General features: G+C 39.4%; 1 protein-coding gene across 1 annotated transcript in view; it reads left to right on the plus strand.

The window, feature by feature from the left end:
• ubl3a (ubiquitin-like 3a) overlaps window positions 1-13,134 on the plus strand; it is a 30,151-nt gene extending 17,017 nt beyond the window's left edge. The window contains exons 2-5 of the mRNA XM_068716042.1: window positions 7,373-7,481; window positions 8,693-8,779; window positions 10,093-10,170; window positions 11,292-13,134. Of these exons, the coding sequence (XP_068572143.1) occupies window positions 7,373-7,481; window positions 8,693-8,779; window positions 10,093-10,170; window positions 11,292-11,344 (327 nt within the window). The 3' untranslated portion in view covers window positions 11,345-13,134. The remainder of the gene's footprint in view (window positions 1-7,372; window positions 7,482-8,692; window positions 8,780-10,092; window positions 10,171-11,291) is intronic.
• The last annotated feature ends 10,229 nt before the right edge of the window (window positions 13,135-23,363 follow it).

The following is a 23,363-nucleotide window of genomic DNA, read 5'->3' on the forward strand; positions in this document are numbered from 1 at the left end:
TTTTTTTTGCCCTTTTTCTAGCTGATTGGTCTTGTCTGTTTCAAAATCTGGACTGTGAATGCTATGCTGAGCAGTGTATTGTAGTGTGAGCCCTGCTGGCCTTTAAGTAAACACTGTTCATTTTGTGCAGTAATCAGAGCAATAACCGACTAAAAATACACGCATGGTTTGAGCTAGGGCTGGGCGGTATGACCAAAAATGTATATCACGGTATTTTGTAAGATTATACCGGTTTCACGGTATATCACGGTATTTTTTTTCCGCATTAACTAATTAAAGCTGAACATTATTTTATCAAGCGTTTAATTATTAAGTGGACATTTTTAACACAAGAACCGCCGGCAGTGAGCGGTGAACAGCTGTTTGTGTGGCGTCTTCCGTCTCTTACTGCTTCCTTCACCTACATTCCCCTGGGTCCTAAGTTCCTCCTGTACAGCCTCTTATCACCCCCTATGTACCAACGTAATGTTACATTCATAACTAATACCACACATATTACAAGGTATCAGCGTAGCATGTGTGTCTGACCAAAATACCCCAAAAAGCAAAAAATAATAATTTTAATAATTTTTTTAGAGTTTTTAAAGTGTTTTTGTTTGTAATATGTATAATAAGCAGATCATTTAGTTATCGCTACTGATAATTTAACAAACATAAAAACATGACGTAGATAGGTTTGCAGTTTTCAAGGTGTACATTCAGATTGCATCCATGACACACATGAAAATAACTCGCGTTTTCTGCTGAGGTGGCGTAAGTTGCTTGTGTTACCACCAGCGGCATCAACATTGGCTCCAAACTTGCAAAATGTCAGATTTTTTAAAACCAAAACACTTCCAAACAGCAGACACAGCTCCTCTCTTGGGCACGGACTCTATTGGTGCATCTCCGGTCTGTCTTTGTTCCGCCTGCATCGCTCTTTTCTGGTCTTTAAGTAACGCGACGGAGCCTCTCCCAGCTGTTAGCAGACTGTTGTGCTAACGACTAGCTACCGAGCTGTACCCAGCATGCTGTTCGGCGGTGAAATTTTATAAATGTACATTACATTACATTACGGTCATTATTAGCAGAACAATATATTTTGCTTGCTGTTGAACAGTAAAAGCAGTTGTTTCGGTTATACCGGTATGACGGTATATGAAAAATTCTTATCATATGGGAAATTAAAACAGGTATACCAGTTGAACCGGTATATCGCCCAGCCCTAGTTTGAGCGAGAATAAGCAAATCTCTAAAAATCGCTAACTTTTCCTAAAATTACGTCATACGGTAACAAGTTGTCCAAGTACTTTAATTTTTTTTTCCTGTTAAATGATAAAACGCTCTTGTCGTTGAGGAAACTATTGACCACTGATAGTGTTTTCCTGATATATTATTGCCCGCTGGTACAAATGAGCATATAATAAATATTATTATATATAAATATAATATACACAGAACATAATTTAATATCGTAATGACCTAAAAGACTCTCCTTGAGCCTTAAGAAAGGGTCCACGGTTCCTGTAATCGCACTAAAGTCCAGTAGTGTCCATGCACAATGGCCGCTAAACAGGACAAAATAGCACAGATGACTAACTTTGGTTTGACTCTGTATTTGGTTTATGTAGGTATAAAGTAAATACATAGAGGAATACCTAACTTGTTGTCTTACTTTATTTCACAGTTTATATATTAGTTTAATGTCCTTTCTTCAACCTTTGTCCCTCATGGAAACAACAGATACCTAATGTTTTGCATAATTTTAATGTTGTGTAATGCACGCGGTTCGTTAAGCAGGGAAAAGCAAACCATGACATGCAAGCCACAGTAGATAAGTGCCCTATAAAGATGGTAAAGTTAATAATAAACAAACTTCAGCTGGGTCAAGGTCCTACTGTTTATTTCTAGATCATTACTGCAGCGAAGCGGTCTGTTGCATCCCTGGACGCAGATGTTTGTGCCAGGCAGATATAGTCATGTGCCTTGATATTGAAGCTATATTTGGGTAGCCTACAATCTCATCCCAATTTTGCTTAAAATCGGGAAATAAACAACATGCATGAAAAGTGCTTAGTATGATATGACGGCACGTAAAGTCATTACAATCAGTTCAGAAGCGTGGACATAGCCTCGCCTGCGCGTTTCATAAAGTGAAGATTTGAAGCGTCGTACATTACAGTCATCGAACCGTCACTGTGTTTAATTCGAAGCAGAAATGCGTCACATTTAATACAAAGGACAGCATCCTCTGCAAGTGACATATTTTCGGAACGAATATCTGTGTGTGTGCTCTCAGACACACACAGATTACAAGGCCTCGCCTTCGGCTTTGTTTTTCTCGTATCACACTATCATCAGCCAGCCGCTGTTACATAACTGCTCCGTCTGTGTGTATGTGCGCACACAAAGAAAAAAACCTATTCATAATATTGTATTAAATGTGTCTATTTGACAAATCCAAAGAGTTTATTTCCCTGTGAGCTCATTCGGTATCTGAAGAAGTGGAGCTGCATTCAGTAACGCTGTTACAGTGATTCTGATTTCTTTTCAGGGTGTTTTTAATTAAAAACAAAACAATGGCTCCGTGATAGAATTTGTGTGCTAATGGGGGTTAATAATTGCAGTAGCTCTCTCTTTCAAAGCAGGTTTTTGTTTTTTTGACTCAGTTTTGGCTATAATTAATAAAATCAGACGAGTGTCTTTGTGGCTGGTCAACAAAGCCGCAACATAAACAATATGTCTCCTATTTTATGGCTGTTAATATTCCTTTAAATATGTCGACAGCCGTGCCAGAAAGAAAAGTAATTATCAACAAAATCAGCGACTGATAATTCATGTGGGATTTGTGTTCTCAAAGCGCTGCGTTACTACATTCTTTGGTTTACACTAGATTTAATAGGCTGGCTACTGGATCCAGCTGGCTTGTTTTAAACAGACCCCAGTCGGGCTAATCACCCACCACCTCTCCTAAACTCATTCATACAGTTAGGCCTCCACACTGACAGCGGTGGCTAACCTTACGCAGACTACATATAAAGCTGGTCTAATATATTCCCACAGGAAGGCTTCCCGCTCTATAATTTGTTGACTGCTGCAGAGGGCCTGAAGAGCAGCAATACTCTTTAATGCACTTATAAACACAACACACACATATATATATATACACACACACACACACACACACACACACACACACACACACACACACACACACACACACACTCTATTGCCTTGAGAAAGAGTTGAGAGTGGCACTCGGGGAGGAATAATTATAGATGGCGTTGAATTTCCTGCTCTCCACCGTGTGCAAACAGTGTTTAGCCAAGAGGGTTTGCTTGCATCACATGTTTACACCATGGCACTAGTTGGTAGCAGGGTCACATTACTGTAGTGTGTAATGTGAGGCTAACGGAGTACTAGCGTGTACAGACATTGTTGGTTTTTTTTAAACAAAAACAACGATCCCACAAGCGCTTTGCGTGCTTTTGTAGACAGGAAAACAGATTGTTTACTCTGCTGTTGGTTGCTTAGTTTGAGATAATATTGAGTATTATTGTACTTCCTATAATAAAATGTCTTGTTTCTTCCTCCACCCAAAAGCAGTTACACGGCTGCTTCAAGGTTACTGTTCTGACTCTCTCTCTCTATCATCAACACTCAAATGTACTTTTACAAATCAAATTTCTATGGTTCAAGAAATGTGGTTTTGTTGTTGTCGTACTGGAAAGCAGCATTTATGCTTTGTGTGTTAACAGTTTCACGTCTTCCACGCGCAAGTAGCCTGTTTCTTTATTTTTTTATGTTTTCACAGAAGTGGACAGGAATAGAAGCTGCTTCCAGGAAGTGTCAGCATTACAAATACTTTCACATACTCACATTGGAGAAGTGATATACTCACTATCCTCTAGTTCTCCACAAGCTTTGCAAACTGGTGAAGCCTTCGTGTAGCAGATCTCTGTCATTATGAGCTCAGAGAGAGACTAGCAGGATGTGAACTTTGTATGCATGAGTGTTTGCCTGCGGATATGTATACTGCATATTAATGTTTATGCATGAAGGCATGATACACTGCTCTCCCCAATACCTGGAGCTATTGTATTTGTAATTGAATAACCTTACCTGAGCTGTTAAGTTAAAGTCAGAATCAATGTAAAGGGTGATGTGAGGCAAAAGAAGAAAAATGGATGGCAAAATCTCACCTGTAGAGATACAGATGGTTGACAAATGGAAGGAAACATTTTTTGGAACTTGGCGTGTATCTGGGGATTATACAAAGAAGGCCAATTTCTATTTTAGATGCTTTAGAAACAGGTGGTCTTAAAAATCTTTATTTGAGTATAAATTTTGCAGCCACATCAAATTGTTTACAGGATATTCAACCTTTATTTCTTTATAATGCATGTAATACTTGACCTGTTTCCTTACAGGGCTTGTACCAAGGCAATAAAGTAGTCCACGAACATGTGATATGAGTTCACAGATAACTACAATCCCTCCTCATCATTGTGGTTGTTTTTCTGCTTACACCTACAGTCTCTGAGCATATCTATGGGTTGCAATCGTTGTCTTTTTGATTCCTCACATTTCATTTTTGTTTGTTCACTGTCTGGCATTTCAGAGAATAATGCAGTTCACAGCCCATAGAGTATAAACGCCTCTGTTCATGCTCGGGGCTGTCGCGCCATCTGCGGCGCCAAGCACGAGTATAAACAAAGCTTTACTTGCCATTGATCCTGCATGTCCCTGAGCTCTACTAGAGGTTCTGATGCTGGTGGAGAGCAACTGCGAGCTCTTTGATTCAAAATCTCCTGTAGGTGTTAAATCTGGTGACTACGAAGGCCTTGGCATCATCTTAATGATAATGTTAATACTCACTGACCTTTACACTTTGTGTAGAAGCATCTTCATCTTATCTTTCTATTTAGGTTATTCTTCTGTTTGGTCACCTGTCTGGGAAGAAAACATAGAAAGTGACTTGAGAATAGAGAAAGCAAAGAAGGATGGAGAGAAGCAAAGAAAGACATTTAAAGCTGTGTAGGTTGATGGTACGAGGAGAATGATTTAACGTTGTTTAAGTGAAGATAGTGAAGGCCTTGTACATTCCTCCACTGTACGCTGTGCATACCGAGAGATTGACAGAGTGTGTGTGTGTGTGGGGGTGTGTGTGTGTGTGTGTGTGGGGGGGGGGGGGGGGGGGGTGGGGGGGGGGGGTGCAAGGTGAGGAAGACAATATGATGTGACACTGTAGGAGCTGGTTCAGGAGGGAGGAGGGGTAAATCTATCTTGTAGGTGTTATCAGGTTAAGCCACCCACCAGTGGCTGTCGCCATGGTGACACCATGGTAACGACCAGGTGATCATCAACCAGGATGGAGTAAGACCTCGCTTTATGTAAAGGTGCTTCCTGTCTTCATCTGTCTCATTCAGGGTCCGTCTGGAGTATTGTCTGTCTTCAGGGTGTGCTGGTGTATTCTGCATGTACTGTACATGAAAAGCTCAAAACTGATCGAGTTCATCTGATCTCTTCGAAGCAGCTTTACTCGTGTAAACAAATGTTTGTTGGGTCAATGTTGAGGTCAGCTGCGTCTTTTTTTCCCTCCGCTGTATGTGTTGATATAAGTTTCTCTGTATGGCTCTTCCATTTTTAACCCTATAAGCTGATTTGCTAACATGCTTACAGAGATGTCTGTTTCAATCCGTCGGCGTTAGCTCTGTTACATCATTGCAGCCTGCTCTCTGTGTGTGTGTGTGCGTGTGTGTGTGCGTGTGCGTGCGTGCGTGCGTGCGTGCGTTGCTCGGCAGAGGGGTTCGGTGGGGCAGCGGCTGGGTATGGAGGGCTAACAGACGCTCGGCACATGGAAACACACTAGAAACAACGACACACGTGCTTGTGCCATGCGTGCACTGCAGGCTAGACACACAAATATAGGAAGTCAAAGTCAAACACACACCACAGACCTTTGCTCTGGCTCTTAAAGGCACACTGTACTACTGCTAAACACACACGCCATGCCAGTCAAGAGACAACCTCTAATCTGCATCCTAATGCCAGGCAATTGATTTGCAAATTAAATGGTTTTGAATGCGAACAACAACCGGTTGTCAGTTCACTTCTGTATTTGGGTCAGTTAATAAAAGTGGTGACGCACTTCATTGTTTGTTTGATTATTGCTATGATATGGATGACAAGTGATTGGAATCATTTGGAAATTCAGATGGCGTTGATACTCATACATTGTCATGGCGTCTAACTGTCAAGTCGCTGCTCATTGTTTGTTCACAGTATTTAAATTTTTTTGGATTTTTACTATTTACCATTAACGTTATGAAGCGGGAGAAATAATGCTCAAATTCCTGCAAGGAATCAGTAAAATAGTGGGATTTGAGTGATTTGACCATATTTTACCACAGCAAGCAATTCATTGTCCTCCGTATTTCCTTAACAATTCAATATGTGCTGCATTCTGTCTGTTGTATGTTTCAGATGATAATAATCTTAAAGTCTATCCACACCTAAATCGTGTAGTAGACCCCATAATGACAATTCCCTACCCGCTATAGTGATTCTGTTCAGTGGCTGACAGTCAAGAGGACTTGCACTCTGTTAGCAAGAGTCTCACACTATTAGTCATTTATTGTTTTACTTGGCTGTCGCCACTGACTACTGGGATAAGCAATCCGAGGCAGGTTGCACATTTTAAGTAGTGTTCCAGCTAATTGTTTGGGTTTGGTGGCTGTTTTACACAGTGAAAAACAAGTTTGGTTGTGTTGAAATTACAAAGATACCCACAAATTATTTCATGAATGATCAACGTTATTCTTATACCTCCAAACCAGAAGGTTTTAATAGTGTACTCATTTCCCAGGAAATTAACCTTAAAAAGCAGTACAAAATAAAACATATTGCAATGAAAATGTATTTGAAAAATGGAGAAAACCATCTCATTGTCGATAAATAAAAAGTGCCTCTAATTTGCTGTTAAATGAGTAAACTTCTGCTTTTATCTCATGAGGAATCTCATAAAATTACATATATGTTCAAACTATTTAACCTGGGGTTTCAGCTCCAGACAAAAAAACAGGGCAAGACAAATCATTTGCATCATGAGTGGTGATGGTGAGATGGTGACAACCGTGACAGAGTTGTGAACCAAAGACAAAGAAACAGAGAGCTAGAGGGATGAGAGAAAAGTGAGGGGAAGTTGGCGAGACAGATGGGAGTTAATCCTGCGGAAGGACACTCCTCAGGGTCCTCATATCCTTCTCCTGTTTCCTATTAAATTACTTCACTTGAACTTGTGTGCTTCCTGAGTTTCACTGTGTTAAATGTGACACGTGACGGTTGCTTGCGTCTCATTTAAAGCTCTGACAGACATATCTTTGTGTTTCAGATAAACCTGCGGCTCATTTTAGTCAGCGGGAAGACGAAAGAATTCCTCTTCTCTCCCAACGACTCGGCGGCGGACATTGCCAAACACGTCTATGACAACTGGCCGATGGGTGAGTAGCTCCATTTAGATACCTCAATGATTCTTCCTGGCAATGGCAGCTGATGAATGATGTAGCAATAGTTACATAGTGGAGCCAATTAAATCATCCTGAGGTGATCCAGCCATTTCTTTTTCTTCACTCAGACATTGATGTATTTGTAACTCTTCACTATTCATTTAAAAAAAAGTCTCGCCGGCCTACTTTTGGGCACCGTCAAACTAAATACCATCACACATCCACAAACTCATTGTCACACCATTTGGATTGTCCAATGCTAATTCAACTGACTTCTGATCGGTATTTTGGAATGTGGGGTTTAGTTAAATTTACTGGGACATTTGCTGTTTTCCCACATTCTGCACATAAATAATAACAAAGACACATGTTGTGTTATCCGGTATAAATCAAATTCTTATATATATTGAATATCTATAGCTAAAGCTAACGGCAGCCGAGGGGCTACACTGTCCATCCAGAGAGCTGCGATCCCACTCAAACCCAGTGCTAATTACTTACGTGTAGCTCTATATAGCAGTGTGGGAACGTGCCCGTCTTTGGTGTAGGGTAATTAGAGTGCGCTCCTCCTTTCGGCTTGATTATAATTGCGTACAGGAACGTGGGATCGCAGTACAGCCGCCTCCTTTCTGTAACACACCCACTTCTTAGCTGCTTCTACACCAGTGCTAGAATTTTTTTATAGATTCACAGTGCTGTGAATCTATAGTCCAGGATTTCGAGAAGCCCACAGCCATGAAAAATATATCTGATGGACTCATGAGTGAAAAATGTAAACTCAAGGAGAATCTGTTGGTTTTGGAAGTGCACAGTGCCCCCCCCCCCGACAACAGATCTGAACCCTGTGAGACCCAGAGGAGGCTCTCAGTCAGCACCAACACCCTCCGCTTAGCTGGAGACAAACATCTGGTGACCAGACGCTGCTGCTGTGCAACTTAGTCTCTTAACAATGAAATTCTTCCATTTCTAAATCACATAACTAGAGTCAGGAATGCTCAAAAAGAAACAGATTTAGTTTATTGTGTTTTTTAAAGAATATTCAACACGGTTTATAGATAATAGATTATTTAATGATAATACTTTATGGGGAAAGAGGTAAAATAAGAAGAGATAAGCAGGAACGGGTAAATATATGAAGCTTGTCTTCTGTCTTGCTCCATGTCGATGTTTCTATTTAACTCTGACCCTTTTTTTTTTCCTTTTAGACTGGGAGGAAGAGCAGGTCAGCAGTCCTAACATCCTGAGGCTGATCTACCAGGGCCGGTTTCTACACGGCAACGTAACACTAGGAGGTGAGAAAACACAGAAAGTACACCTCCCAAAAAGAAAAACAACCCTTGTGTGCTCATAGACATGCACACAAAAATCACAGCAGTGTGTTGCTGGAAAGTTCTTTGCTGTTCTCATCTTTTTTTTTCCCGAGCAGCAGAACAGAGGTACCTCAGTGCTCTGGACAAGTCTGCTTTGACGGAGAGAGGGAGGAGAGAGGAAATACAGAAAAAGAGGGGCGAGAGAGAGAGATTGGTCAGGATAGGGGCCAGACTGGCGTTAGTTTAGACCTCAAGCAGCACAAAGAAGAGACGAGAAGGGAGGGGGTGTGAAGAGAAAAAAAAGGATGGCAGCCCACTTCACTTCTCTCCTTTTAGGCTTTTTGAGTCTACTTAACACAATTTTGATTTGACAGGTGTTTTGTAATAATGGGGTTAAGGCCGTCCCTAACCCTGTTACACTCATCCCAATTACTGCCATCTATCTGATAATTCTCTTATCTTTGGTTTAACGTGTTTGCACGCTGACATAGAATCCTCTTAAAGCCGAGCCAAAGCCCCCAGCAGTTTTGAAATGCAAACATAGACACCACACACGTGTGAAGACGTGATTGAACACGTGATTGATAAGCAGTTTTTGGGGAGTTACAGAGTAACAAGAACTGCAGCCAAATATTAACTACAATTTAGTGTGTGGATCAAGTATTGTTTTTGTTTTGTTTTTTAAATCTAGCAGCTTATATGTAATATATGAGTAGCATGCATATCTTCCTGGGAGCTATTGATTTTCATTAATTGGGGATAAAAATCAACTGCTGAAAAACTGCTAAAAAGCAGTGAACATTGTGCTCGATTATGTTTTTCTCAAATTAACATTATTTTTGCGTAGTAACAGAGTTTAAAGACAGACATGGAGATATGGTTGAAATATGATATTTCTGATATTGATAAAATACATGAAAAATCTGTGACGTTCAAAGCAAAGCTGTGTTCCAATTTTAGCTCTGACTCTTCCTGTTGAAAAAGGGATCTGTCAATGACAGGCATTGATTTGGACAACATAAATAACATATGATCACGTCATCCAAACACATATTGATTTATCTTCCAGTCCTGTTTCTTTTCTATTAGGAGCTTGCTGAGTTATTTTAGGATGATTAGGTTTCAGGGTCTTTCCTTTTCTGCAAAGAGATAATTATTCTGCAACAAAATTACCTGAGCCATAGTTTATTATTTGGTAAAAATGACTTTGTAAAGACAGATATGTTGTATCTCACTGAATAACCTTTGCACCCCCCCCCCCTTTCTCTCTCTCTCTCTAACTTCACCCCCGCTAGCTCTCAAACTGCCTTTGGGGAAGACCACAGTGATGCATTTAGTTGCCAGAGAGACTTTGCCTGAGCCAAATTCCCAAGGTAACCAGCCCTTCTTTCCTTTCAGTGGGCCTTTTCAAATGCTGAGCAACTTTAAACGTTCTGCTCCCAGCCATTATACATCTCTACACACGGCTTCTGTTTTAGGAAGAGCTACTGCTGCAAATAATTGGCCCCCTTAAGTGTATCCCCACGATACAGCACATTGTGTAGAATGTACAGCTGATATAAATCATATTAGGTGACAGGTCTCCTGTTTGTGACTGTGTAGTGGAACGCCTATCTATGTAGAGAAAGAGGCTGACTTCAACCTGACAAATAGTCAGAGTTCAGAGGGACATCTAAGGTTGCACAAAGTGCTGTAGTTATTGACTGTCATCAATTTGCTTTACATTAAAATAAAAGTTAAAATAAGCCCACGGTAAGATAAGGTACGATGAAGAATTACCTCAATTTACTCCGGAAAACCTTTGTCCCGTGGAAGAACAATTACAAGGCAGTGTGTGTGTGTGTGTGTGTGTGTGTGTGTGTGTGTGTGTGTGTGTGTGTGTGTGTGTGTGTGTGTGTGTGTGTGTGTGTGTGTGTGTGTGTGTGTGTGTTTTTTCAAATGATTATTGTGGTCTGGAAAAAACACATTTCTTGCTCCACAACATTATTAGTGCGCCACAAATAGAGCCATGTTTTCCCTCGTTCCACAGTTGCAATTGAAGTAACGATGTCGGTTGCCGTCACTGACTGTTAAAATAGAAAACAAAGCTCTTAATTCTGAGATGACCTGGACGTTTGGTGGTAGAGTTTTAAGCATTCAGTCTTTGTTTTTATGAAACCGTCTAAGTCAGACTGGTCTAACAGCAAAACGCAGTGAGCGTGTTGCTTCAGGTATCGGTGAGACATAAAATACAATCCATAAAGACTAGTTTGAGTCACATGTCCATGAGTTTGAAGGCTTATCAGACACCAAAATGCTACACAGTGGTTTGAAACTACAGGATTTTACCGCTATGTTATCTTTTCATTAGAAAAGTCTGAACATGTTTGTCTCGATGATGATGTTTGTGTGTGTGTGTGTGTGTGTGTGTGTGTGTGTGTGTGTGTGTGTGTGTGTGTGTGTGTGTGTGTGTGTGTGTGTGTGTGTGTGTGCTTGTGTGTGTCTGTGTTTTTAGGTCAGAGGAATAGAGAGAAGACCGGGGAGAGTAACTGCTGTGTCATTCTGTGAATACACACCGCCGCCGCCGGCCCTCCATCCTTCTCATCCGTTCTCACCCTCAACATCCTGGACCTACTGAGTTTCTCCCCTGTCCTGAAACGTGTCCACAATGCGGATATGCATACAGACAAACACACACACACACACACACACACACACACACACACACTTCTCCTTTTGTTTTCCCTCTCTCACACACACATATAGAAAGACAACAGGCTCAGGCTGATTTGGGACACAGAGTTGGGAGCAGGAAATTGATTAACATCAGAGTTGATTCCTTTGTTCTACTTGTTTTTTGTTTTTTTGTCATAACTGAAAATGAGTGGAAGGAACTGGATTTGCATGTGGGTTTTTTTTTTCTTCTTCTTCTTTTTTTCTTAATGCACACCTTTTGAAGCCTTCTGCCGTCACACAGACACACACATACATGCAATACACAATCGAACCATCCTCTGTTAAAAGCTCCTCATTCTAGCTGGTTGTCATAGTAATGCAGTGCCCAAGTTTGTGTGTGTGGCCTTGTTTTCTCATACAGACCGCTGAGAATTTTAACCACTAACAACTTGCCAACACACACACACACACACACACACACACACACACACACACAAACTCTTCGACATTCTGTCTACAGATCCAACCATATGTGCTTGTGTGATCTCCCTGGGTGCAGCAGACGAAGCTCAGACGTGCCTGATCAGAGAACTCAAACCAGGACACATACACAAACACACCTGTGTCCTTTTTACTGCCCTGCTCTGCATGTGCCCTGAAAGGTCACAGGAGAGAAATTATTCCTTTTTGTCCGCAGAGCGCTCTAGAGACCGAACTCGTCCTGCGTCTTTTAGTCGTCACATTCTTAGCCAAACAAAGCCTAACAAACAAACAAATAGACAAACAACCAATGTTGGTGGTCTTGTTTTGGTTATTTGTTTGTCCATGACATTTGTGACTGTGTTTTGACAGTCCATGCATATTACTGACCGACCAGTGTTGTGATTAATAAAACGTTGTGTCAGTTTTCTTCCCTCCCTAATGCACCATCCCTCCGTCTCTCTCTTTGAGGAAAGGTTCATTGTGTTCCTTTTTTTTTAAAAACAGTGTTGTGAAGGATCTCTCTGAAAGATTGCTGTCCAAGCAGGGAATTAATTCGGAATGAAAATGTTCTTTATTTGTCTTAATTCGCTTCTTACTCTCTCTTTAATTCTCTCTCTCTCAGCATTAATAAGTCCAGTTTGCACAACCGAAGCATGTGCTCCTTCATCAGATTAATAAAAAGTTTTATTGTTTTATTTTATATTTTTCCAATGGAAGTAATGTTCCAAAATATGGTAACGTGTAGAGTATATTTAATATGAATCTTATATAGAACATGATCACTCTAATCTTGTTGATATACAGTATATTGGTGTTTAGTCTATGATTGTGTATGCGGTTAGCTCCTAGCCAGTTCACAGTCACTCGCTGACAATGTCTTGTGCTGCAGCAAAACGTCCCTAATCATCAACAGACTGTATTTTTATTTTCTTTCTTCTGTGCTCTTTTATTATTATTTTTTCATGTGTTTATAATTTAATGTAATCATTTTTTTTGTCTTTGGGGTTTTTTGCTTTAAAGAATTGCTTTGTAACAGCACTAGGTCTTAAAAAGAAATATTGTTTATATTGATCAGGGTTCAAATCTGTACAGAGCTAAATGTTTTCAAACCAATTGTAAATAGCACTAATGCTTCCCCCCCCCCTCCAAACTCCAAAATGGAATACATCTGTAAACTAAATAAAGGTTATTCAAGTGCATTGCCTTTTGTCATGACTCAATCTTTCGAGCATCACCTGATTTTGACAGCCTGCTTTCAACAAGAGCTTCAACAGACCGCTAAATCAGAGGGCCATTTTTAGCTGACGTCTACACGGAAGTGGATTAGGGAGTATTTCTGCTGAAATTGTTCTTGATAGTCTTCTGGGAAACTGTCAGTAGACTGAGTCATGGAAGACACTGTCCGAAGTTAGGATCAGAGCTGTGTTTATCTCTACACACACATAAAACACTTTGCTACTGTTAGAGTTGCTCCCCAGTGATGTGTAGTTGACGCATTTCATGTGAAGTTATGAATGAAGTACTTTAATTCTTTTCTTTGCTGCTTGCAACAAAATAATTTCCCCTCGCGGGATCAATGAAGTTACTAACTATCTATCTATCTATCTATCTATCTATCTATCTATCTATCTATCTATCTATCTTTAACTTAAAGAAGTACCACTTAAATGACTCAATCACAAGTTTAAGTACAGTGTGGTCAGTAAAAGGTTCTCACTGTGCAAAATGACCCCTTTGAGAAGAGAGGTATGTTATCAAATATGTTTTATATATATTATAGCAAAGCAAAGACACATTTCCCCTATACACTTATCAGATGGTTTCATTTAAATAAATGCCTAAAGCCCAAAGAGTTTAAATTATCCTATATTTTTTTCCTTTTTTTAACAAGCAAAAATTTGAGAATAGTACAATGTGTGTGTATATATATATATATATATATATATATATATATATGCAAATCTGTTTAGCAGAACATTGTCTTTTTGTTCCGTTCCTGTACCATTCATCATCTCACAAAAGTAAAAAGATCTGAATATGTTTTCCACCACAAGATTATTGTGTGCTGTACGTAAAGTTTTAATCTGTAAAGTAACTCTAGCTGTCAGATAAAGGTAGTGGAGTAAAAAGTACAGTTCAAGCTGAATCTCTATCTCTATGTAATAGAGTAGAAGTATAACTAACCCTAAAATAAAAACACTCAAGCAAAGTACAAGCAACTCAAAACTGTATTTGAGTAAATGTTCTGTACTGTGCAGCACTGTGTGTAGGACTGTGTTTCTTGTGGGTTGGCTGTCAATAGATTCTGAAGGTGGTTGACAAGTACTTGTGACACCACCTTAAAGTCAACAATAGTTGAAATTGTTGCTTGTCAGTTTAGACTTGACAGTCAATTTACATGAAAGAGAATCAGTGGTGGGCCGTCAGAAACTTCCCAACGCTTGTCTTAAGTGGAAGAAATGTCTTAGTATACGCTCACTCAACATTCAATAAAGATGACTTATAAAGTCGTCACACAAGAAGAAATACAATTTAATTGCATAATTTTCTCTGTGACAACCATGTGATGCTGTTAAGCCACTTGTCCAGTTTGCACAACAGTCATTCGGCCAAAGTGCAGCAGGAAGAACAGAGTGGAACATAGAGTACAGTTCAGCCTGCCATCCCGACATAGTTTGCTAATGACAAACTGAACAAACAAGAGATGCTCCATTACTGCGGGGATTGTTTTCAATTACAGAAATAGGACATTAAAGTCTTTGAATATCAATACGTTTGCAACATGAAGGGAGTTCTGAGTTGTTAAAATGTTTTTAATTTATGAAAGATGACAGCTGTAGTTACTTTGACTGGACTTCTGCTGCCTTCAGTGAACTCCTGTGTAGTTTTTTCCTCTCCTCCTCCCTGTTTCCATCCCCTCCTTGAAATCATGCTGTGTCCACACAGTGACATGAATGCAACTATTCTCCTGGTATTTACACACACACACACACACACACACACACACACACACACACACACACACACACACACACACACACACACACACTGTTTAAAGAGTCTAAATGCAGACAGAGAGGATTGTGGTTACAGTAGTACCACTCAGAACGGCACATTGAACCACTCAGTATTGCTGCTGCCTGGCCTCTGAACAATACACCTGTCTCTTTACACAGACGCGTTATTGTTTCACAGGTAGTGTGGTCTGCATGAGTAAACATTTTGCAGTAACATTTACATATATGTGATATTATTAACAACAGTGACATTTAAGTATTCAGCTAGACTGTAAACAGGAATGACAGATTACATGCGGCTTGTCTACAACAGGGTGTAAAATGAAGCAGGCAGGGTGGGCATGTATGGGGAGCCCCATTAAAAAAGCTACACCCACACATTCATTACTCATATTTGTGTGGAGCATATAGGCATATCATTATGGGATAACATCCACCAAACATAAGGCAAACAGCATGGCAAGAAATTATTTTTCTTTGTTTGACCCTTACGTCAGGTTTGAGGATGTCGCCATCTTCTGGCAAAATACCTGTATAGCAACATGAACCACTAGTGATATAAACGGACAGCAGAGGGTGCTTTGGATGAAATACTCCATCAAGTGGCATATGATATATTGAATTGATTCAAATCATTGCCAAACACATGTTTGTATTTAACTTACTTATCGTTTTCTTTTTTAAATATTCAGGAACCTTGTATAACTTGTATTAATATTATATTTAGAGAATGAGATTTCTCCATCCCTCTGCTGAAAATCTAATATTTCTGTCTTTCTCTTTTTCTGTGATTTTTAAGGGGACGGAAATATTGTCAGTGTCTTACAACATGTCCAACCACAGCAGCCATATTTTACTGAAAAATTATGCATTATGCCTCAAGCCATGTCAATGTCATTTGTGACTGTGAGTCCAAAACTCCAAACTCACCCTCTTCCTATTGTATTCTACATCTTAACACTTAATGGTCCTTTAGCCTTCATCATCTTCTCCTACATTTGCATCATCGTCTCAGTACTGTGCATGTCCGGTGGACAGGTGAGGTTCACCTCTTTCTATCCAAAGATAATGGTGTATTTTTACATGTTTGTTAGATTAAAACCGGGGTCGGCAATTTGTTTTTTGGCAAAAATTCAATCAGCTGTAATTCAAGTGTAATTCAAATTCCTCGTGGCTCTGTTTTCAGGCTTTAGAAAATCCAGTAAATGACAGGAAACTTTTGCCAATCCCAGATAATTTAAGAGACAGGGATTTCCTATTGGCTGTTCTATGAATGCAGATGATTGTGCACATCCCGTCAGATGGTCACTGAGCACAAGGGCCCCTCAAGGCTGTGTGCTCAGTCCACTGCTCTTCACCTTGCTGACACACAACTGCACAACAACCTACAGCACTAATCACATGGTCAAATTTGCAGATGACACAACTCTGGTCGGTCTCATCACCAAGGATGATGAGACCCACTATAGGAAGGAGGTCAGCCTTCTGACCACGTGGTGCAGAGACAACAACCTCCTTCTGAATAACAGCAAGACCAAGGAGATTGTTGTTGACTTCTGGAGAGGCCACACTCAACACCCACCACTGACCATCAATGGTGCTGATATAGAGAGAGTGAGCAGCACCAAATTCCTGGGGGTGGACATCAGTGAGGACCTCTCGTGGACAGCCAACACAACATCACTGGCAAGAACACCCCCACCCATTATGTGCACTTTTTACCGAGGCACCATTGAGAGCATCCTGACAAACTGTATCACTGTGTGGGGCGGAAGCTGCACTGACTTCAACAGGAAAGCCCTGCAGCGCATAGTGAACACAGCTGGAAGGCTCATTGGTGCCTCACTCCGCTCACTCCTCTCCCTGCAGGACATATATGACACCCACCTCACCCGCAAAGCGACCATGATTGTGCGCGACTCCAGCCACCCCTCACACAGTCTCTTCAGCCTCCTGCCCTCTGGGAGAAGATACCGGAGCCTCCGTGCTCGCACCACTAGACTTTCAAACAGCTTCGTCCACCAGTTTGTTAGGAAGCTGAACTCTCTCCCTCCTCTCTTTTAAGACTCCCTATGTCTGACTGCTGCTAAATACAGAATGATAGTTTTTCTTAATATATATTTTGTCTCAATGTTTTTCTATTTTTGCACTTTATTATCTGTATTCACTTTGTATGTTGGACTGGAGAGAAACGTTTTTTCAACTCCTCTGTATGTTTGGTACATTGAGAAATTGACAATAAAGCTGACTTTGACTTTGACTTTGAATGGTGAAAGCCTGATTCAACAGTTAAATATCCTTCAGGAAAAGTTGCTGTTCCAGCATTGGCAACAAAAGCATACACTGAAAAGTTACCCAAAAAAGGAAGATGGACTTGTCAATAAGAGAATCTGACAATATCTTCAAAGCCTTTCAGGGATGGAGAGAAAGTGTTGTAGTTTAGCCTTTCTGCTAATCGTAGCCAAAGGCTCGCGGCCGCGGCTAGCTTAAGGCTGCGGCCGCGAGCTCATGGCTACGGTTAGTGCAAGGCCATAGCCCAAGGTGTAGCCACAGCCTGTTAAGAATAAACATTGCTCCAGCAAAGGCGGTGTTGAATTCTCGCCTGGTGTCCCCGCACACTAGAGCAGTAAGAGAGATGGTGTTGCAGAAGGCTTGTATGATTTGGTTGGGCACACAAAATGACATCATGGTGAAGGTGACAGTACTAATGCCACCACCCAGCAGAGGAGCGTGAGGCCTGTCATGGTTGTGTTTGTCATCCACATCGGGTATCTGAGGAGGGAAAGAGGGATATAAAGAGAGGGTAAGAAAATAGAGAATCATTAGTTTTTGTCATATTCCAATGTGTAGAGGTTAGACTAATCAAATAGCTTCATTGCACCTGAGAGGAAAACAGACGGCCAGATATCTGTCCAGGGCCATAGTCATTAAAATCAGGGAGTTCAAGGAGCCAAAATAGTGGATCATGTGCTTTTGAAAGAGGCAAGTGTGAAAGCCAAGACTCCCGTCATTCCACCAGTAGCGAGCGATTAGTTTAGGTAAAGCTACGGTGGTAAAGCCTGTAAGAAAAAGAGAGGAAGCGAAAAGAAAAACGAGAAGACAAGACATGCAGATCACGACAGCTGTTCTGCTTTACTATATGAATAATTATTTCATGTAGAACACTACATGCATGCAATTTCAGAACCACATTCATTTTTAAATGTATGTCATGTCACACTTGAATGCATTGATTTAAACTGAAGGGCAGACTGATTCAAACTGTTCAGTATACACTATTCAACCTGAAATCCTTCACACCAGTTACTGGAGACAAAATTGGGATGTCCATTGATTTTTTACACCAATATTTGGTTCATTCTGGCCTACTTCTTTCAACTTCTTTCACCAGAAACTTGGATCTTGACAGACTGACCAACACAAGCAGCAGCCTCTCAGTTTTCTAAAGATTTTTTGACAGGCAGGAAGTGCTCGGTGTGTTGTTAAAACTTTGTCCCAGTGGAAGAAAAAAAGAAAAGAGTATTCAAGTTGTCCATAACAACTGTATTCTCTCTCTCCTTTTTAATGAATCCCAATGACTTTCTGCAAAACTTAAATAATGACAATTCCCTATAAACCATGTAACATCATGGTAGGCTATAGTAGAAAAAAGTAGACTTAAAAATACACAGCCAACAGTATAGTGTGGACAAAATATAGGCCTACTCATGACTGTTGACTAAATATGCAGATGGTACATTGCAAATATATGTGCTGTTCAAAGAACTGAAGTGTGATTATATTGTTAAATATATATATACAGCAATATGTTTGTGAATGTGTAACGAATCTGGTGACAGAGGCAGAAAACAGCTGCTGCTGTTAAGTGAACACAACACACTCACGGTAGGGAAACCAGTTGGGGTGTAACACCGGGAAAAAAATGTAATGTGGATTCTCTTGAGGATGAAGTTGGCCTCTAATTCAGGAGTTAAGATTTATTTTAAGTGGTAACGTAAAAACCACCTTCAGAAAAACTGATTTTTGCTTTCTCTCGATGCAGACCAGATGTCTTGTTATCTAACGTTAACTGTTGACTACAAAACCTCTGGAACAGTTCACTTTAATTGGACTTGCCAATACTACTTGCAATACTAACTGTATTCATGGACTGAGACTTAAAAGGTTTTTATTAAATGTCTAAGTAGGTCGTGACAGCTGAAACGATCAGTAAATTAAACAATAAGTGAAATAAGAAAAATAATTGGCCAATTCTAATGATAAACAATTAATTTACATAATTTACAAGCAAATATGCTCAATTGTGTTTTGCTGCTCAGTTGTGAAGATGCCTATGATGACGAGATGATATTTGACTGTAAAATGTCTGCAGTGTGATAAATGCATGGTTGAAACTAATCACATTAATAATGGTTAAGTGTCAGAGTGCACAATACCAGGGACCTTGAACTAGGACACTTAAACAGAGTCATTATTTATGTTATTAATTACACAAAATGTTATAGAAAATATATAACTATGGTACATCTAACCATGATAGGAAAAATATATCCTGTCATGCAGTATTTCTTTTAATAACCCCTCATGTTGCATCAATCTGCCTTAATAATTTAAATTAATCTATTCATTTGCTCTGTGTCTGCTGGATGTGAATGTAGCCAACTGTTTGCTTACACATCATTACTTAATATGCTAGCAATATAAATTGATTATTTGTCAGCTATTCTGATATATTGCTGCCCCCTTGTGGCCATACATTAATTCACTGAGGTGGTTTAGGGCAATTTTTAACAGCAGGGTTCTGACTCACTTTAATTAAACTGGTAAGGCCTCAGCCTTCAGTCAAGATGAGTAATGTTTTACAATATTTTAGTGTCACCCCGAGGATAATTTGTAACTTAATTTATTCTGCATAATGGTCAAAAAACATAAACAAGGAATTTCATTCTAAACACTGCAACTGTGAATAATCACATTGTATTTTGCTGTACTAGAGTTTGTGTATTTTTATCCCCCATTTCCTATTGGACTCAGGCTGGGGAGTCTGTGTGACCAGAATGGAGAAGTGGATCAATCACTGTGACCAAAGATCCTCCTGAAGCACATATTGGCAGTGAGTACAAAATGAAGATATAATTAAGAAATTACAAACCTGTAATCTTTGAGACATCTTAAAGGGAATTTTGCTAAATCTGCTTCATTTAAATTTCAGGTTTGTTTGTAGTTTCAGAAAGAGATCATGTTCAATGTTAACATGGGAAAAAGCAGCGGTTTGGTTACCTAAATTAAATATGAAATCACCAAATTAAGTCAAAGCAGTTGCTCCATAGTCAACATTACCAGGAATACACAGGGGCCTTCATATTGTGCTGATACTGTTGTGTGATGTTCAGTTTGAGAGGGATTAAGGTGCCCACCAATCAATAATCTGAGAAATTGGATGAATTTCTGGGGTTACAGAAATTTTCATTGGCGGTTTGAGATTTATAGATGTACAGTACATGCCAAACGCCTGCTAAGATTTGATGAATACCAACTTTCCTATTAAATTTTGTTTGAAAAAGTTTTCTTTTCGAAGTTAATTACAGTCACACAGTGGTCAAGGAGGACAGGGTTTTTCGTGTAAATGCTGACCACTGAGCAATGTCCTCCCCTTATTCACATGTTGGCGTGTCTATTGGCCATTATCCGTAATCTCTTACTATCTCTCTACTTATTCCTATTTATTTATTCTTTCTTTAAGCATGTTGTAGCCTACTGTGTCAGTCATTATCAGTTGTGATTTTATTGTTATATTTTAATACTTGGGCTATGCATCTTCTATAGTAGATCTATAATACTCCGCTCTATAATATATTATAGGTTGCCTACAGCCTGGAATCAACACCAGCCTGCATGCAGAGCTGAGGTGTGTGAGATATTCATTCAAATTTTAGGAGCAGTGTCCTAGTCAGGACGCTCATACGTATTATACAGCACAATAAAGAGACACAATCTGAATTTCTACAGTGAATGGAAGATATGGGATTGGGGTTCCCGCTCAAGACTTTTTGGACCATTATTATAACTACTAGATAAAGCCCAAAAAGCTTAAAGACAAAATTTGCTATAGTTTATGAGTTAGTTTATTTGTTCACAAATTAAAGAAAACCCATGACAAACAACTCTCTAATTATTTCCCTAAAAGGACGTTACAACTGTATCAATAAATAATAAATAAATACAAATTATTTTCTCTATTTTCACTTCAGACTGAACCACGTTGATAAAGAAAGTACAGCTCAATCAAAGGCCAGAAATGTCAGTCAGAACACATAGTAGTGGTGGGAGTTGCTGTATGTCTTTCAAAACTAAAAATACTAACAAAGACAAAGGTACTTGAACAACAATAAACTCCATCATTTGTGTGATAAATATTTGTGTCTCTGTATTTGGGGACCCAACACTCTCAGGATCAATTAGTCAGTTTGGTCAAAACATGTTTAAGCAAGACTGTTGTCCTCTGGGTAACAGGAGCAGAAAAACAGTTCAGGCCTCTCACGAGAGCAAATGAGAAGGTACAGTGGCATTGTGGTGGGATTCCCCTGAGTCACCCTGCTAGAGAGTTGACAGTTTGTAGTTGAGGAAAGTCTAAAGTATATTTTACAAGTGCTGAAATGATTAGTTGATTAATTGGTTGAGTGACAGAAAATATATCTGTTGTTTTAAGTAATTTCTAAAATAAAAATTATAAGATTTTGTGAAGAGTGTGCATTTGAAACTTATCTTTCTCTGACATCTTGTAGAAGAAACAGTCAGTTGATTTGTTGAACAAATTAAGTGAAAGATAAATTGATAAATAATAAATCATTAGTTGTAGCCCTACTGTATCTGTGGTTGATTCCCTCAAGAGGCTAATTTGCAAGCTTTTTTTTTTTTTTTTTTGCAGAATTGGAAATAGTGTAATGAATCATTCCCTGCAGGCCTGAGGCAGAGGATGCGTCCCGTCATTTTGCCCTCTTAGTGCCCTCTGTTATGTATTTTCAAAGGATTTTTCTCTCCTTGGGACATTCTAAACACCTGTAATATACCCAGGGAGCTAATTTCATTTATTTGGCGACAATACCTTAATAGTGAATCCCTTCGGATAATACTCCATGTAATAGTTTGACTTCAGAGCTCTCATGGCCCTGGAGCTTTAATAGTCTCTGGAGTAGATTCTAATATTATTTTAGACACAGCACACTGAGCCAGATCAAATTAATGAGAATTCTTAACGTAAGTATCCTAGGAATTTAGAATGGACTTCCTCCAAGGCAGGAGTTAGGGTATACTCCATCTCCATATTGCTTTAATCTTACTGAACACTTACAGAACTGAGTACTAATTCTATTGCATATAAAGATCTTATGTAAAATGTTAAAACACACTTTGGTGTTAAACGCATAAATGCATTTGGTTTATTTATCCTTCAAAATAAATATACAACTTAAAATAAAAAATAGATTATACAGAACATCTTTCAACCCTATGTAAGTCAGCCTACCTACGCACTTGGTTTAATTGGGCCTCTCGTGAGACCTGCTATTGTTCATCTTGAAAATTTGTTGGAAAACAAAGTTCAAGTAATGATGCAATAGTGTATGACAACTAAGCAAGGCCATACAGTAAGATGAAAATTACATTTTATATATGCATGTGTACTAAATTTAAAGAAATAGTTCAACATTTTGAGAAATACACCCTCATGTCTGTGCAATATATGTGAAGCGAGAGTCAACAGGTGGTTAACTTTGGGAATGTAGAAACTTCATTTAATGGTTTTAGAGGACGTTTCTGGCTGGAACTGTTTCATGTTCAGGAAGTCAAATGGATTGTATTTTTCAAAATCCTAAACCATTGTTTCAGGTGGCGATGCACTTTATTACAATAATCTATTTTTGGTATTTGTAGAAGATGAGAATGTGGATTCTTATGTCAATTGAATTTTGTACTCAATGCTAGTCAAGGTGAATCCCTCCTTTACATAATCTATACAACGGCAGTTCATGGACCAAATTCAGTTGTGTTGTGACACCTGGGGAATAGAATAATTGTACATTTTGTGACTTCTTCTTGATAAGCATTTACTCCATTGGTGAAGATTTAATGCAGAGCGGTTCTCCTATGATTCAGATTAGATCACAAACAAATAATACAGTAGTTTAACCAAACAAGAAACTAATTCTGTGCTTGTTGTTAAAATATTCCAGGCCACAGAAAGTTTGTAATGTCAGGAGGCAATGCAGTTCTTGCTGTCTACCAACTTACCTTACATTAACCCCCCTCCCCCCAAAGTGTTTACCTAACTCTTCTGGATATGTCATCATCCTGCAAGAGCAGTGTCAACTAACAACTCATTAACAGCCTCATTAGACAGAGTTGTTCCAGCT

Source organism: Cebidichthys violaceus, unplaced genomic scaffold (assembly GCF_023349555.1).
Source record: "Cebidichthys violaceus isolate CVI_PGR_0920_01 unplaced genomic scaffold, fCebVio1.0.p SCAF_20, whole genome shotgun sequence".
Taxonomy (NCBI): Eukaryota; Metazoa; Chordata; class Actinopteri; order Perciformes; family Stichaeidae; genus Cebidichthys; species Cebidichthys violaceus.